The 18,568-nt window shown below is 40.0% G+C and overlaps 1 protein-coding gene across 2 annotated transcripts in view; it reads right to left on the reverse strand.

The window, feature by feature from the left end:
• The window catches only part of LOC309694536 (vasoactive intestinal polypeptide receptor 2-like), a 77,351-nt gene that overhangs the window by 25,654 nt on the left and 33,129 nt on the right, over positions 1-18,568 (reverse strand). For both annotated transcript variants that reach the window (XR_014272895.1, XM_082514696.1), the window contains exons 3-4: positions 8,608-8,721; positions 3,461-3,552 (exon numbers count right to left, since the gene is read on the reverse strand). Coding sequence is in view for 1 of the 2 variants with exons in the window: in XM_082514696.1 (XP_082370822.1) it covers positions 3,461-3,552; positions 8,608-8,721 (206 nt within the window). In the remaining variant the exon portion in view is untranslated. The remainder of the gene's footprint in view (positions 1-3,460; positions 3,553-8,607; positions 8,722-18,568) is intronic.

Here is an 18,568-nt window from a genome sequence, read left to right on the forward strand (position 1 = left end):
AGTCCTAATCCCTCTCTTGTTTGAATTATAAAAGCTCACTTTCTATTTATGTTTTGTTAAAATAATGTTAAGTTCTCAGGTCTTTGAACCCTTTCAGACACCTGCTCAACCATTTCTTTCTTTGATATGCAAAATGACAAAAAGAAGATGGACAGCTGATGCGACGACAGTGCCGTATTATTCCTGAGTACCTCTCTACTCCCCACTGAAGACAAGAAAGACAGAAAACCACAGCAAGGGAAGAGTGTGAACCGAGAAGCCGTGCAGAGCCAAAACTGAAAAGAGAGATGGATGAACAATTGCACAAGCACAATGGGCGATTCAGGATACACAGAGTCGAGACCCAAACTGAACCACAGAAGAGTGGAAGAAGAGGGGAGCAGCAATTACCACAGCAGAGGCCAAAAAAGGCCACACACAACACACCAAAAACTCCAGTTTGGTGACCTGTCAGGACGACCCAAGCTGAACCTAATTGTAAAGGAAGTCATTTGGCATCTGTCCTGCAAAACTATTGTTTAATCAGCATTTCAGTAACTGTATTTCAATATGTAGTTAAAACCTTAAAATGTTCCTGTTGTGCAATCAATTTGATGTCTGTGTAGGATGAGCAGGGAACCTCACAGACGCCTGTTACCTCTTAGTTTGGTTTGGACTACATCAATTAAATAAAGTGAAGCTTATGCTCAACAAGGAGGAAGTGTAATCACTCATCTGCCTGCTTTCCCAGGCGTTAGAGTGTTTGTCTGTTCTTTACATCACTACCACTTTCCCACACTGGCAGTCTCAGTACTGACATCATTACTCTCATCTAATCATGTTAGTGCACATCTTCTTTGAACCAATCAGCTCAAAGAAGGCGTGCAAGACTAAGCCTAGTGTAAATCCATGTTCTCTATCATTCTTCCTCCCAGACTCTCATTTCTGCAGCCCACCTCTTCCCCATCTCCACCTCACAGACGCCTCAGTCAGAGCTCCATCCATCCTCAGTCTTCACCAACAGCATAAAAACTCGTCACTGCTGGAATTTTGTTTTGTCGTGTTGGGTCATTGGAACCTAATCCCCTTATCATGAAGTAAATCCTGTTCAATTCTTGCAAGTGACCTTATTGAAATAATATATACAATTCGCTGCCTTCCACTGTAACATAAGGAACTGGAACACATGCCTACTTTTTACTACACTTAGGGGTTTTTCCGAGCACAGTGCAACTTCTCCACTTTCCCAGTTGTTTGCTATGGCATTGCCAGGTTTTTACACTGTGCTAAAAGAACGGAGCATCTTTTTTAGCACTAAGTGTTTGGCTATTTTATTTCAGGTCAGCATCTAGTGAAACACTGCACTCCACATAATCCTCCTCCTCTGTAAATATCCATGTCTGTGATAGGTTTGTAGCTTGAACCCATCCGCTGGAACGTTGAAGGCAATATAATTACACTGCAAAGCAAGACACAAGTAGGCAAGCTTCTTCATGTTTCTCGTGCACGGGAGAGAACCGGACAGGCACCGTTCCTTCGCTTGACCCCAGTTGCTCTCGTCCGTTCTCCCGTACCACTGTTCTTTTATTGAGGTTACATGAATATGCACAAGTTCATTAACATATGACGTCTACATACACACAAAGAGTACCTTGCCTGTGTGTGTGTGTGTGTGTGTGTGTGTGTGTGTGTGTGTGTGTGTGTGTGTGTGTGTGTGTGTGGACTGCTGATCAAAGGGTCAAACATCCTTGGTCAGGAAGAGGGTAGCCTCCCCCTCACCCTAGATGGTTCATCCTAGATAACACGGTGAGGAAGTCCTGCAGTTCATCTAAACAAAGAGCACTTAGACTAGAACAGACGCAACTACGTTAATCCTACCATAAAACAATAAGACACGGTATGACCTCTCATGCTCCCAAAGTGCTGTCTAATACACACAAAGTTTGCAGACTATCAAGGATCAAAACCTCTACCAATCTACAACTAATTACAAAACTCTAAGCATATATAAGTAAATATTTCTAAGCATAAATGACAATCAACAATACAAATCTAACAGTCTGCCCAGCTGAGATCCACAAAGTATCATAATATTGATGTAGAAAGTTCATTTTTTGATGATGAATCATTTGAAAATGTCCAGGGAGCGATGGAAGAAAAACAAGACGCAGTTAGAGTGAGCTGTTAGATGAAGAGCTGCAGGATATTGGCTGCATACCTCCAATTACTCTGTGCCATGCTGTTTGCAGACACATGTCCTGTGCTGTCCTGCTTGACTCCTACTAAAGTTGCAAAGTTTTTCTTGCAATCATAAGAACGGAGCATCTTTTTTAGCACTAAGTGTTTCTCTTGCAATCGTAATTTAACTCAAAGTCTGCCAGAAAAACAATTGCAATGTAATGATAACAAAGTTTCAGATTCTGTGCTCAGACCATGAAAATTGTGCTGTACATGCACATGTACATGTGCATCTCTTGAGACTAGTTTAGGTATGTTTTGGGACTTTTTGACGCCTGTACATTACAGTTATACATTCACAAAAAGTGATTCTCTCATACTGAACGTTTCATCTGTGTGGACAAATTCACCACCACTTTCCTCTGCTTGAAAACAGAGCTAGATATAACTCAGAGGCAACAAGACCAAGTGTCTGATACAGCGATGGAGGCGTGCTGTGCAAAAGTCTTGAGCTCCTCACTTCACATTTTCAAGGAAAAGTGGGAAAAGGTGCCGTGATTTATTGAAACGTGCAAACATACATGGTGGTACAGTATATAAGGCAAACTGCAAACTGAATGTGCACATGTAGTGGAGACCATCTTAAAAAAAGATTGTAGATGCCATGCTACAGGTAGATGGGATACCAAACATAGAAGAAAAAGAAGAATTAGCAACATGTTGTATCACCTTGTGGCTATTTTGTACAGATATGAATACAATGTGTGTAGAAATATTTGCAAACCACCGGCCCGTTCCTATTCCAAGATACCCGACTGTCTGAAATGCATAGAATTCAACCAAAGCAATCTTATAGTGGCAGTGTAGTTAAACTGTATGACCTGAAAGCCGTTCAGAAAATTTCCTACCTAGATAAATGGCTGCTATTATACAGATATTCTGGGAAACATAAAATGACGACCCTTTAACACCAAATTGCTTCTAGAGGAAGGCTAATGGTGTTTTTTGTCCATTAAACGACACAAAAAACTAGACAGCAGTGCGCGCAGACACCAAATTGCTCACATTTAAACACGTATCACTCTACTGTTGGGCATATTGACCTTTTAAAGAAGCAGTCTTTCACCACTAACTGGTGTTAATTAACAGCCAACCCCGCGGGCTTCGTCAATTAGGGGCCACTAATGGTCCATGTTGGGGTCGCAGCTTCTTTTCCTGTTCCACAGTCAGAATTCATTAACATCCAGGTGACATTTACGACACCCAAAAGAACAAAAAGCAGCAGTTAAGATGTTTACTGTACCTTATCCTGGCTCGTGTCTGCCCCACACACACTGGTTATGTTTGGGAAAACATCAGACCATCCAGCTGTTGTACAGTTTCTGCTAATGTTACCTGCAGGAGAAGAAATGCACACACAACTCAGTCTCTCTTTAAGCATATTCAAAAATAAATACAGACCACTTTTTCCTGCTTTGTCCTTTTTTAGCAAACAGAAAAAAAAATGTAGGTTTCACTGTGTCAGGTTTTGCTAATACTTCCTGGGGTTTTTTGCCTCTGTTCTTTGATTTGAGCCCAATCAGAGAGGTCAGTCTTTGTTTGTTCTCAATGGTCGATGCTAAGAACCCCTGAATTAATGTGGGTGTCATTTTTATTTGTTTAACAATCCTTTGTTTCTGTAAGTTTTCATTAAACTTTGCACATAAAAACATAACCAAATGGCAAAAAGCAGATTCCCTCCTCACACTCCAGTCTCCCCCCATTGTCCAAACATCTGAGTGCTTTATGGCTAACTGCAACACACTCATCTTCAAAGAACACAATTTGCATTTTCTTTATGAACTCTGAATGCAAATCCCTGCAAAGACATAAAGTCATAGAAGACAAGAAATATGTACAAGACTCAAATGAAAATGTATAACTTTTTTTTTTTACACCACATCAGGCTTGTTTGGTTACATTCAATTAAATTTAAGCACGTGAAACAGGTTTCAAAATAGTTGTTTGGTAGTGTTCTTGTAATCAGAGTGATTTATTTTACTTCACTAAATGTCATGAAGACAGAATTTTTGTAGACTGGTTGAGGGCTTTGTAAGCTTGTAGGTGAAATGGTTGTATGAAGCTCACATTTTTGAGTCAATTAAAAGCTTAATGCAATTCTCATTTCCCATTTGTGGCCCTAAGTGAAACTCGGTTTCTCATCCCTGACTTAATTCAATTTTAAGGTTTATTCCTGAGGAGGACCTTGATAGTTGGTCATCTATATTGAGTCTGAGCCAAAAATAAGAAAAACTGCTCATCTAAATGCACATTTAAATCACACCAACATCTCTAATGTCATCAGTGACCAATAATCTGACTTTTTCTGGGGATTCGCTGGCAGCGGGGCACCCTTAGAATTTTCTCTTTTTGTTAGGTTTGTTCATCCAAGCACTCCAAGCCATATTCACTCAACTCTTAACTGAGCAAATTTATGATGAATCACTCATTTCAGTTTGATAGAAGTATTTTGTAGCATATCAGTGTTTCAATGAATTTTAGTACTAAAAATGAGTGGCCACTGTGAAGTTGGATGCTAAAAATATCTTTGTAAAGCATGATATATGAGAGCCAGTCAAAATGATTTGTCATGTAGAATGAGAGGATAGTATAGCCTACAGTAGACGTTACACTGACAGATGCTACTGGACAGAAAGCCACATGAAACTCTAGAGGGAGCCATCAGGCATGCACATTCCCAAAATGTTAAAAATGGAAAGTTTGCATTACAAATTGTCACAAAATTTAGGTTATTGCTTATGTTCCCACAGTGTAAAAACACCATCAGTGTGTCTAAAATGAATAGCATGCACAGTGGACAGTGAACCCCTGAGGCAAACTTGCAGGGGGGTGCCAGTGCCAAAATCTCTGCAGTGCACGGCAAGTTCATCCTCCTTTTGTAAATTCCCAGTAAAAAGCACGAAGCATCATTTGTGCGCTGACTGGAAGTAACATCAGCATACTTCTGCCTCACTACACACTCAACAAACCCGGTCCACTGTATCACAGAGGGGGGAGACACAGTTGAAGCTAAGACACCGATTCATTAAGCAACAGTGATTTGCATGTACAGCATGATTACTTGCAACATTTGAGCTGCGTGCACTGCTGTGTTCGCTCTAAATATAACAGCAGTCTTGAACACAAGTGGTCACCGATGTGCAGAAGTCAGCCAGAGATGTGGATTAAAGCTTTGGCAAATACAGCATGCAGTTGAGAAAAATGGTGGGGGGGGGGGGGGGGTTTCAGATCTTTTACTGAAGTAAAAGTATTAACATCACACTGTGACAGCACTCAGCTTGTTTAAGTATAATGAGCACAGTGTGGCTGAAAAATAAAAAAAATAAAGCTTTAAATGCAGGGGAAACGACTGCTTTCAATATTTGTATATGGATTCAACTGCCAATTTTTATTAAAGATTTACTCGACATTTTCCATCTAAACTCACCTTTACAAGATTTTTTTCCTTTAAGATTATAGGAAACGTGAAAAAAATCAGAAGACTCAAACTATTTATGTCTTCATGAAAACCAACTTAAAAATGAACTTCTCTTAAATAATAGTATAACTGAATAGACTCTACTTGTTCTGAGTATTTACTTGTTTGGTTAAATCCATAAAAGCATTCATGGCTCTGTCACATGGTGATTGAATGGTGACCGCGCAAAATCTATTGGCAACCACTTTGAATCAAAAGTCAGTTGCACAAGTTGTCTGGTGGGAGGCAACATGTCTTCAAACAACTGCAGTCCAGCTCAGACCGACTACAATCGCTGGTGAACGGGTTTGCAAATTAATTGAAGTGTAACTCATAAACTAAATTGGCAGCACGATGCAATCAGTCTGAGGCAGTCAAGGCAGCAAAGTTATCAACTGACCGTATTCTGGTTTTAATTCCTGACCCTCGGTCATTTTGCTGCTAATTTACCGTCCTGCAAAATTCTGTTTTGGTTTCAAATTAAGTTCTGAGTGGACTCTAAATAAAATAGATCTTTATTGTTACTGTTACAAGAAGAATGAAAGACAGTTTGGCATCTCTCTGTTAGCAGTATGTAGATTTTTACATTAAAATTCTTTTAGAATAGAGAGAATAAAGAGAAACCATGAAGTAGACTTAAAGGTAAAGAAATGTATGTAATAATATAAGTATATACACAGATTTGTACAAGTTATATACAGGTTATATATGCCATATAAAGGAGCAGTTGCAAAACAAGGAGCAAATCCACACAGGGCGAGGAAATCTACAGTTGTAGCTCATCAATCTTGTTGTTTAGTGACCGTGAGCTGGTGAGGAAAAGACTCGGAAAAGCCATTCTGTGTGGGTTAGCCCTTAGCTTAGCCCTGATTATTAATCTCTGGCTCTCTTCCACAGTGTTTCTTTTATCCCGTCTTCCTTCTCTCACCCCAACCGGTTGTGGCAGATGGCCCCGCCCCTCCCTGAGCCTGGTTCTGTTGGAGGTTTCTTCCTGTTAAAAGTGAGTTTTTCCTTCCCACTCTTGCCAAAGTGCTTGCTCATAGGAGGCCATATGATTGTTGGGGTTTTCTCTATTTTCTAACTGTAACTGAAAATTAAGTAGTTGAACTGTGAATTTCTGTGTATATAGACAGCAAGTGATTTATAACCAATTTACCACAGTTAAATACAACATTATCACAAACAGACTACATTCAATTGTCAGTTTGACCCTATTTAATCACAAACTGATATCAGACTGACAGACACCAAAGTCACTTTGAAGAAGTTCATTGTAGTAATTTTGGTCGTCTCCAACTGTTGTTTTCCATAGTGTGACATTACCATAATTTCTAAACTGATGGTGAGTTGATCTTGATTGAAATACTTAAATAATTAAATTGTCTGATGAACAGTTTTTTTAATGGCTATTTTTGATATCTGAGAAACTACACAATATTCACATTTAGGAGGCCATAAAAAACATAAAATATATTTTCTTTCAGTTTACTGATCAGTCATCTAAACAGTTGTAAAGTAAAGTAAAGTAAAAAAAAAAACAGGCTTCTAAGATTGGAGACATTTAGTGTAAAAGAGGGGTAAAAAAAATGACAAGCTGGAACAAAACTGTGGGAAGAGCTAGGTGACAAATCTCTGTTGGGTCGGGTGTTTTTAAATTTTTCTCTTAAAATGTTAAAATTGTGCAGTGCCGGCTCACCAATTTTATGGACACTGACACACCACTCAGTTGTGTAGTTATGTCTCAAGTACAAGTGACAAGTTGTCATTTTTTTTGTGCACGTTTAATGTTGCAAAGTCATTTATTTTCTGAGTTATTATTGTTTTTCCCCCTTTTTTTAGTTCTGTTTACTTAGTTAAACTAAACCTCTCGCGATGCTCTAATTAGCAGTATGAAGGTGAGCTGCCTAAAATTAATGTAGACTAAAAGTAAATAAAGAGTTTCTCTTTCAAAGTTGAATTCATGGCTTTCTCACTGGTTTCGTTTAAATGACAGAAAAAAAGTATTCGGTAACTCCAGGAAGGATGTCTTTACCATTTCAGTAAAACGTAATAACTGTAGGGTGTCTGTATCTGTCCCAGACAGGGGAAGCGTCAGGGTGAGCTTTGGCTCCGAACAAGCCGCTGGGCGCTTGCATAATGTTTAGTCATCAATGTAAATCAGAGCACACTCAGAGCGGAAACCCAAACTGCCATCTGGTCACTGGCTGGAAAATCTGATGGATTCAGGAGGGAATCCACTGACTGCACACATTCACACAACTGGGAGATGAACAATGTCAAACAGGGACAGAGAGCCTTGAGTATTAATGCTGAACCCATCTGGTGAGTGACTTAAGTGCAGCTCTAGATAATGTGAAAAGTTATCTGCAGATATTTAAGCCTGGTATCATTATATCATTATATTACAGGAGCAGCCTCATAGAAAGTGAACAAATGGAGGAAGAAATTCTGTACAAAAAGAACAATTTTTAAAAGGTCTGCTTCTCTTCATGCTCCAAATTTCATTGTATGTTTTTTGTGTGAATGTTTTTGTAAAGTAGCTGCAAAACAAAAGTAATGGAGCAGAAGAATGCTCAAGTAATATATAAACACATCAGTTTTTACTTTAACTCTGATGTCTGTGTTTTCATGGCAGTCCTTCAGTGTAAGGGGAGATTAGGACAAATTGTTACCCATACACTCTAATGACAAAATTGACCTCAGTAAGACTGAAGTGTACACTCACAGAAATCATAACAATGGTTTAAGTGAGTTACTGCATTCCAGTGTTATGTTAATATAAGACTATAGTCATGTGATCAGCAGTTTAGGCAAATAGCTACCAAAATATGGACTTTTAAATGTCATTTTTCCTCAACTTATTTATCTGCAGAAACACAAAAACATCAGTTAAAGAGATCCTTTACATTCATTTATGAATTAACCGTACTCACCATCTCTGCCAAACACAGTCCTGAGGACTCGAGGGCAGGGGATGGTCACGGTCTCTCCAAACTCCGCTCGCTCCCAGCATGCTATGCTGTCCCAGTCTCCTTTGCATCCGGGGCCTGTGAACGGTGGGTAGTTAGGTTTAGAAGATTTTCACCTTGAAGTATACATTTAAAATTCCTCTTTAGAAACAAACATAAAAAAAGGCAGCAGCACCTCTCACTTGCTAAAAGTACATTTTTGCATTTGTGAGTGGATGCACGAACTGTGTGAAGTTGTTGCCTCAGTGACACAGTAGCTCCTCTGGCTCATGACCCATCACTATACAAAGATTATTGCAATGTGTCAGATAACGATATAAAGTTATAAGCTTTACTGTCACTGGTTGGCTGTACTGCACAAACTGATGAGAAAGAAAATTGACTGAGAGGTCAAGGAGGCTTGGAAACAGTCTTATCCAGGACAAACTCATCTCTAAAATCTGACCAATACTCAGGGAGGAGTTTAACAACCTTAACCTTAAGCACTTTTCAGGTGTAGACCCATTAAGTCGACTACAGATAGGTAGACAAACTGAGTGGTCACCATTGCATAAACATGTTGGTGTTTCAGCCGGATTTGTTAAGAAACACTGGTAGACATACAGACCACAATACTGGAGGGATACTGGGGTATTCCCAGACCAGCCAAGAGATGCAATGCTTCCAGGATGTCCTGGGTCTTCCCCAGGGAATCCTTCTTCCAAATGGACATGCCATGAGGTGCCCAGTCAGACCTTCAAGCTACATCAGCAACAGCTCTACTCTGAGCGCCTCCAAAATAACCAAGTTCCTCCCTTTTTCTCAAAAAGTGAGTTTATACACCCTGAAGCTCATTTCCACAGCTTGCATCTGCAATCTGTCACAACCAACAAGGTGAGGCTGCAAATGCAGAGTGATTTGTCACTCAGCTCATGCAGCTTTGTCTGCATAATCGGTCAAGTCAGTCTCCCACTCTGGAATATCTCTCCAAGCTCTTAAGCGTGAGCCTTAATGGGTGTGAAAGTGCTGATGGCAAACTGAGCAGTCATATCGGCTTTTTAGCAACAGATGAATGGAGACGGCGTGCTTATTAAACGCACCCCTCCTCCCCAACACCCCTGCTAAACATCCATGCTGCATGAGCATCACACACACACACACCTTTTAATACAATAACATATTAAATCTGTTTTTCTTATTAACTTGTTTGTGTGACTAGAGGGGGTGGATATGAGCTTCTACAGAAATAATCCTCTTCTCCCCGATTGAGTGCACCTCTGTAAACACCTTCATCCACAGTGAAACAAAACAGAAAGAACATGAAAATTTGAAGCTCACAATTTTCAATTTGTTTTTTCTTTTCATATTATTTCCTGTTTCTCATGTTGCATTTCCTTGTTCCATGCTCACTTTCATATTGGTTTTATTTTTTTCTGTATTGCATTTAATCCTTTCCTTTGATTCTTTATTTCTTGCTATGCAGTCATCTTTGAGTCTATTCTACATTTATTTTCTGTCTTTAATTGTCTTATCGTCACATGCGTTTCCTGTTTTACTTCCCCTGTCTTTTCCTTATCTGTTTTATTGTTATGTTATTGCAGCATATCATACAATATTTATTTATCCTTCTTGCCTTCATGTCATATTATGACTTTCTCTTTGTGCAATTGTCTGTTTCCTGTTAAAAGACTCACTTTTTCTTATGTGTTATTAACTTCTATATTATAAAGGTTTAAAACTCCAGAGATGGGAAGGTTTTCAGGTATCTGTACTCTACTTGATTATTTTATACAGTATTTTACTGTCATTACTTTGGTCCTTATCATACAACTGTCGTAAAAGACAGAGATCAAAGAAACATATTCAAATGAAAAATCATATAATTTATGCATCAGTAATTGTACCATACGCAGGGATTCAAGTGGGTCAGAATCATCCGGAACAGCATTGGAGGTGCAGAATAAGTTGTGGGTGTGGCACAATCTAGCTACCTAGAAGAGGAGGTAAAATCAACCACCTTCAATGTGAACAGAAACCAGAGCTCGTTTTCTTCTTTTTTGCTCTATTTTTCTCTCCTGGTGTTCAATGTAACACACATTCAAGCTGAAAACATTCAGTCTAATCAGAAATTAATGTGAAGGAAGTTTCTTGCCCCTTAATATTTTATTAAGCGACTAGGAATTTATTAAAGAATTATTATTATTAACATAGAAGGTAAAGGTTCAGCAGTCCAAAATACTTGGTGGAAGAGCTGCTTTTTGATGAATCAGTATCAGTTTGTTTTTTTTAACGCTGTTCTTTTACTTTAGTGATGAATGTTTGTACTGTTGCCACCTCTGCTGAACGCATGCCCTGGTCTCCCATGTATGGGTCCTTGATTCTGAAATGGTTACATTTCCTTCCTTTGTGAATTTGGCCTAGCTTCCAAATGTAGGAACCAAAGCTTATTCTTGTCAAGACCTCTCTGTAAATAATCTGCAAGACGAAAATGCTAAATTCAGACACCATCCTTCCTTTAGAGTACTAAAAAGAGGAACAGCCAGGGGGTGGAGGGGGTGACGGTGAGAAGAAAAGTCGTAAAAGACGGGAAATAACAGACAGAGAGAGCAAAAGAGGGCAAAAAAGGAGAGATGAAAGAGTGAGAGAACAAATGTCTTTGGGTAAAATGGCTCAAACACAGATTTGAACTCATTGGTGCATGAAGAAAACTCCATCTACCCGCTAAGTGATCCATCCTTTCTCTGAGCGCTTTCATAAAAACACATCAGAGGACCAGTTTTTAAGTGACCAGGCGGCAAAAGCACAGCAGTACACATCTGGAGGGATGTCGTCTTTCTCTGCTTTATGGTCTTTTTTTTTTTAATTTCCCAGTCAGTACAAAGTAAAGGGTGACTGAGCCTTTTGGATTTCATGCAGTGAGTTTTTAAAAGTGACTTATGTATAAGTGGGTAAATATATTCCATTAACCTCCTTCAGTTACAGACATGTTTTGAAGGAAAATTTGACATGCAAAAGTTTCCAAATACTCGCAAATGTCAGAGTTGGTTGGCACTTTATTTCAGACAATTTTGACACAAATGATGTGTTCGGTGGTGGCCAAGTCAGTGAGGGATCACAACATGACATTATAGACTTTGTGATTTCAAGCTGCCCCTGATGAAAAATGACCAGTGTGAAAGAATCTGTCATATCTTTGGTTTAGCATTCAAACCCACAAGCTCAAGTTGACTTAGAAGAGGTTTGAAGTTGTCCATCTAAAGACTGAGTGTCAAAAAAATGAAGATGGTTGAAAATATACATCAAACTTGCTGTTGTATCCAAGTTTATTTGATTCATGCTGCACAGTGTGGCTTGCAATAAACTTGCTGAATTCAAAGTGCCTGAGGAGTACTTTGCACAGTTTTCCATATTTTCCATATTTCATATTTGATACATACAGTTTTGTTTTAATTTGTCAACTGGTTCAATAAACTATTTCATTTCATGTGGCAGTTTGTTTAATGAAGGCAGCTGAGGCTGCACAACCTGAAACAAACTGAGTCTGGTGATTGGTCACTGCAGCACACACAGTAAAAGGCTCATTGCCCCAGGGTGGAGGTCTGAGCAATACATGAGACCCTTTCTATTCCTTCTATAAAGCTCCTCCCATTCTGACGTTTGAAACATTTTAAAAATCGACACATGCACATGGACACTTTGCAATAACGTACACTTGCAACAGTCCTGATTATTACTACAGTTTTACTTATAATCGGTTCTTTGTTATCACTTAGATGATTTAAGGATACATGTAAGCAAAAGCAGCATATGAAACTAAAACAAGAAGTATGAAAAAAATAGTCATCATAACTCTGGAAATGGTCTTCTTTTTTCATGCCTCGTTCTTTAGAGAGGTCGTCACAGCGGTTATATCTGCATATCTGATGCCCATCATGATACTGCCATCCCCATTTATGCAGACTTGGGACCAGCAGTGGCTCATGTCCCCCAGCTGACACAGCCACCCATGTTTGCTGACCAGGTTGAGTGGAAGTAACCCAAAAATAGGCTAACTAACGCTGAGGATAGACACTAAATATGATGACAGACAGAGGGCAATCATGTGTATTACAGTATATATTATTGAAATGTTATTTAAGGGATCAGCATAGACCTCAGAATCAAATTAAACTTAAGGTCCATTTAGAAACATTTTTGCTACTTTTAAAGGTCAAATGTGAGATTCTTGGTTTTCACCAGGGCTGAGCGAGTTAAATGTCAACTGTTTTGTGTCAAAACATTAGCGGGGCTACAGCATCAGATAAGATCCTTAGAGATTAGTTATAATAAAACTGCTCTCCCCAGCAGATTTGACCCCGCAGAGGTTTTCAGCCGTGTTAAATCTTTGTTCTCGTTCGTGTCATTGAGCTTTAATTAACACAGCAGGAGCGTCCAAACTCACATCACAGATGAGGAAAGTCAGACTCGTCAATGCTGTGCAAACTGTTTTGGGCTTGAACATAACAAAATAATATTTTTATGAGCTTTTCATAGACAAACTGTGCATTATGCATGCAGACTTTTGTGCATTTTAGACATAGATGCGTAGTTTAAAGTTTAATGATGGAAAGGGAAAGTTTGCTCAAGATTTTCTGGCTAATAGAAACATCACTGGAGACGTTTCAAATGTGCTTCTGTTGGATCTGGTGACTTTCACTGAGAAGATGGTACACTGTGGTCATAAGGGATGGACATCAACACGCAGGTAGGCTATGGTGTTGGTACTTAGGGGCTCAAAGTATGTCAAGAAAAGCAAAAAAAAGCGATGGAGATTGATTGCGTTACACCACCAAAAGCCTGTCTCTTTAGTACAAGGCGGGAGGCCTCCATACTTTCATGCTGTTTACAGAAAATTCTAATAGTACTATCCGAAAGTCGCAGCACAAATTGAGACTCATGGGATCAGGAAATATTACCTTATATTGTCCAGTTCGGCTGATTCTTTACGAACCGTAGCCTCAGTTTCTCATTTCTTAGCAGACAAGACTGCCCGTGTCAGCGATTACCCAGTGACAATCGGTGCGGTCTATTGCTGCTGCTTCAAGGATCAATGTGTTGCACATTCAGAGATGCTCTTCTGCAAACTTTGGTTGTAGCAAGTGGTTGTTTGAGTAATTTTGCATTCCTATCAGCTCAAAGCAGTCCTTCTCTTACAGCTGATAAAGTATTTTTGCCACTTACCTGAAAGTTTCTATTTTTTGGAGGATTCTTAGTAAAGCCTAGTGACAGTTGTGCTGGAAAATCGTAACATATCAACAGTTCTTTAATACTCGGACCAGCCCATCTTTCAAGTCACTTACATCACCTTTATAGCCCTTTCTTATGCTTGTTTTGAACTTCATCAGCTTGTCTTGACCATGTCTTCATACCTACATCTGTTGAGTCGCTGCCATGTGATTGTCTGATTAGACATTTGCATTAATGAGCAGAAGAACAGGTGTACCTAACAAAATGGTCAGTAAGTGTATGTGTGACGTCGGCATCATTCCTCGTATACTTGCTTGCACTTTCCCAGTGGAGGGGGTCTTGATGCATTCTCAATCATCCAGGAAAGTAAATCTCCAAAAGTTGATTCTGTTCATCTGGACGTTGCGTTTTGTGACGTCCAGATGAACAGAATCAACTTTTGGTGATTTCCCAGTGGAGGATTGAAAGGAATACCCATCGGATTATTATTCTTATTCTATTAAGACATTTCATGACTCGAGGAAGTAACAATATTGGGCTTTTTTTTTTTTTTTTTTTTTTTTTTTTTAAATAGCAGCATAAACCTAGCTTAGTCAAAGGAGCTTGCAAAGAAAAGCGTCTGGACTTCTTTAAGTTGCTTGAAGACGTTTCACCTCTCATCCGAGAAGCTTCTTCAGTTCTAAGGTCAAATGGTGGAGAGTCCCAGATATAAACCTAGTGGGAGTGACCCCCCACAGAGGGACAAAAGGACCCCCTGATGATCCTCTAATCGCCTGAGCCAAGGTGGGAAACTGGGCGTGGGTCCCAATCAGCCAGAGTTTCGGGTGTGTTCATTGTGAAACCTGGCCCCACCTTGTCATGCGAATTCCTGAGGTCAGATGGCCCAGGATGTGAGTGGGCGTTAAGGCGTCTGGGAAGGGATCTCAAAACTGGATTATAGATGGCAGAGAGTTGGTGTCGTAAACCCCCGCCTCTGTTCAAAGATGGTCGCTCACAGTGGACATAGATGGATTCTTTCACTCCTCTTTCAAACCATCTGTCCTCTCTGTCCAAAATGTGAACATTGGCATCCTCGAAAGAGTGTCCTTTATCCTTAAGATGCAGATGGACTGCTGAGTCTTGTCCTGTGGAGGTGGCTCTTCTGTGTTGTGCCATGCGCTTGTGAAGTGGCTGTTTGGTCTCTCCAATGTAGAGGTCTGAGCATTCCTCGCTGCACTGTACAGCATACACCACGTTGTTAAGTTTGTGTTTTGGCGTTTTGTCTTTCGGGTGAACCAGTTTCTGTCTGAGCGTGTTGCTGGGTCTGAAATACACTGGGATGTCATGCTTGGAGAAAACTCTCCTGAGTTTTTCTGATACACCGGCTACATAGGGGATGACAATGTTGTTGCGTCTGTCCTTCTTATCCTCCCTCGCTGGTGTCTGATCTTCTTTTCTGTGCCTCTTTGCTGACTTTAAAAACGCCCATTTAGGATAGCCGCACGTTTTGAGTGCTTCCTTTACATGTGTGTGTTCCTTCTTTTTTCCTTCAGGCTTAGAGGGAACATGTTCTGCCCGGTGGTGTAGGGTCCTAATTACTCCAAGTTTGTGTTCCAGAGGGTGATGGGAGTCAAAGAGGAGGTACTGGTCCGTGTGTGTGGGCTTCCGGTAAATTTCAATGTTGAGTTTGCCGTTCTCTTCAATGTGCACGGCGCAGTCCAGGAAAGGCAAACAGTTATCCTTTGTGTCTTCCCTGGTGAACTTGATGTTTTTATCCACAGCGTTAATGTGCGCAGTGAAGGATTCCACTTCTTGTGTCTTGATTTTGACCCAGGTGTCGTCCACATATCTGTACCAGTGGCTGGGTACTCTTCCTTTGAAAGAGCCAAGAGCCTTCCTTTCCACTTCCTCCATGTAAAGGTTGGCTACAATAGGTGACACGGGGGAGCCCATGGCACGGCCATGTTTTTGTCTGTAAAAGCCTTCGTTGTACTTGAAATATGTAGTGGTGAGGCAGAGGTCTAACAGTGTGCAGATCTGATCGGGTGTGAAGTTGGTCCTGTCCTCCAAGGAGCTGTCTTCTTGTAATCGTTTTCTGACCGTCTCCACGGCCTCCGTGGTGGGTCTTCAAGCAACTTAAAGAAGTCCAGACGCTTTTCTTTGCAAGCTCCTTTGACTACGATGACCTGGATGACTGAGAACCTTCACAGACAAACCTAGCTTAGGTTCTTCACAAAAATGTTCACCTGTTGCTACAGAATCAAACCATTTCTAAATGTAATAAAATGATCCTGCCATTTTAAATGACACATGCAGAGTTGATGTTTATTATTGTTTAAAAAACATCATTATATACAGGATGTAATGAGACTGGATGAGAGTGCCACCCGTGCTCCATGCATTAGAGTTACACTGTTGCAATATGATGTTGTATAAATTGCATTTAAATAAATTGTACACAATATAAAAGAGGTAGCTTCACCACATGTATCCCTGCCCACGGCTATTGCACGAATCATGGTATTGGCATGTGAAGTGACATATTGCATAAAATATAATAAAATATTATAGAGAGGAGTGACATGTAACTCAAACATGTGGCAGGGGAGGTGGGAGCAGACTGAACAATACTCTGGGATCTAGAGAAGTAGAATTTTGTTTCCAGTGTCTCGGAGAGAGGCAAGAGGACAGCCAATTATTTTTTAGTCCATATCGATGACCTTCTGTAGACCTTTTTTTAGTCACCACTGAGCATCCAGCATACCACAGCACACCACAATGTGAGGCAGTATGTTAAGACACTCCCTATTGTGGAGCGGTTAAAGGTCACCAGAGCTTTACTTCAGGATTCTGAGAAAGTGTAAGAGTTGCTGCGCCTGCAGACCAGGAGAGACTGTCTGTTCTGCAGATTTCCAGGAATTCAAATCTGTGGTCCACACAGTCTCAATTCATCAAGATGGGGAGGGGGACCATCCTGCAGCTGAGTTCTTTTATTTGTTTATTTATTTATTTTAATTTTTGGTCAGCTTATGGACCTCCTCTCTCTAAGCAGACTAAAGGAGGAGTCGGACTAATATTGATATACTTCAAAATTTGAAACACGTGTGCTACAAATGTTCTGACGTTAATGGTACTGTATATTATTATAACATCTGACACAATTTGCATAGAAACTACTCACTCAGAACATTAAAATACATCACCAGATTTACAATGTTGTATTGAGTATGTCCCAGCTGAGGTTCAAACACATAAACTGTCTCCATCTGTTTACATTTTTGACTGCGGTGGCCGGATGACGGATGATTCGACTTTTTCACTATCCCTCACTATGTTTCATGTGGCTCAGGGGCGAAGAGGTTAGAGATTTTTATATCACCAACTCTCAGTCCAGTATTTCTCATTATTTTTATGTAAAAGTGGTGGATTTTTCTTTATGGATCATTAAAAACGCTTACTTTACACTTAGTTTAGTTCAACAAAAATATATAATCAAAAGCTCTTTAAAGGCTTTTCTCTTCAATTTTCTCCCGACTCCTTGTACTTTCTGAGCTGTGAACTTCATCAGAGGACCACATTCGGTGTATTTTCTGTGGTAATTAGCCTCTTTTGCAGATGGGCACGTAGGAAGATAAAGTCTGGGTGAGACCAATCAGCTATTTTGAAAGCATAAGTCAACATTTGGGAAAACTGCTGAGCTGCTTTTATATGCAGCACTGATGAAAAGAGAACAGAACTGTTAGCCTGGCCATGTCCAAAGTGAGGTCATCAAGGCAGAAGTCTTTGTACACAACCACAGAGGACTTCAAAGGAAATCAATGCGTGAAAGAACTGAAGACTTTCAGCTTTAAATCAAGGGGTATTACAAAAGTTTTGCAGTTTAATTCTTAGCTACCAGTCAGTGTTGTGTACATATCCAAAACAGAGGCTTGTTCTCAGTCGGTTCAAACATTTTTCAAACCTGCTCCTCTTGACAGCACTATTATTAAAGACCACCAGAAGCAATATCTTACGATCTTCAGACAAGAGACCCGACCAAACCTTGAGGTAAGATTATTTTGTCACATCAATAAAAGTCAAGCTTGTGTTGTAAATGATAAACAACAGCGTCCTGCAGGATCCTTGGCAGAAAAACTTACACACAAACTCATGTAATCAAATGATAATGAATTAATAGCAAGTCTGGGTTTCAGAAGAGCGCTTGGGTGTTTTTGGAGAAAATGTTTTTGAAGAAAATGCCTCGTTGCTGTCACAAATCACCCCTGACACTCGTCTCCGCCCTGCTCCACTCTCGTCTTCACCTCTCTTGTGAACTGTCTGTTGCTTCAGATGTTTTTCCCCAAGCGTTTAAACCTTCTCTATGTTCTACTCTTTGCACGTTTACCTATCTCAGTCTAATTTCAGGGTGTCAAAGCGTGGCCCACAGGCTAATGGTGGCACTTGTTAATATATTATTATAGTAAAAGATTTACTACTGTGTTTAACTCTAAGGATCAAGAATAAAGAAGTGTTTCTCTTTTGTTGAACCACCACAGCAGCTCCCTGAGCAGCAGACGCCCATGGTTATCATCCTCTGGGCTAAATCTGGTCATTGCATGCATCAGCCTCTGTGGATTCAATTACTGTGTTAAAATTTTCCTCAAAACAGAAATTAAAGATATTTCATATGGGAAACTGCCCTTAAACAAAACTTTATTCAACAGTGAGGTTAATAATCATCACAATCAGGACCTGTGAGGGG

Source organism: Aulonocara stuartgranti (genome assembly GCF_965226115.1).
Source record: "Aulonocara stuartgranti genome assembly, chromosome: 18".
In the NCBI taxonomy this organism is placed as follows: Eukaryota; Metazoa; Chordata; class Actinopteri; order Cichliformes; family Cichlidae; genus Aulonocara; species Aulonocara stuartgranti.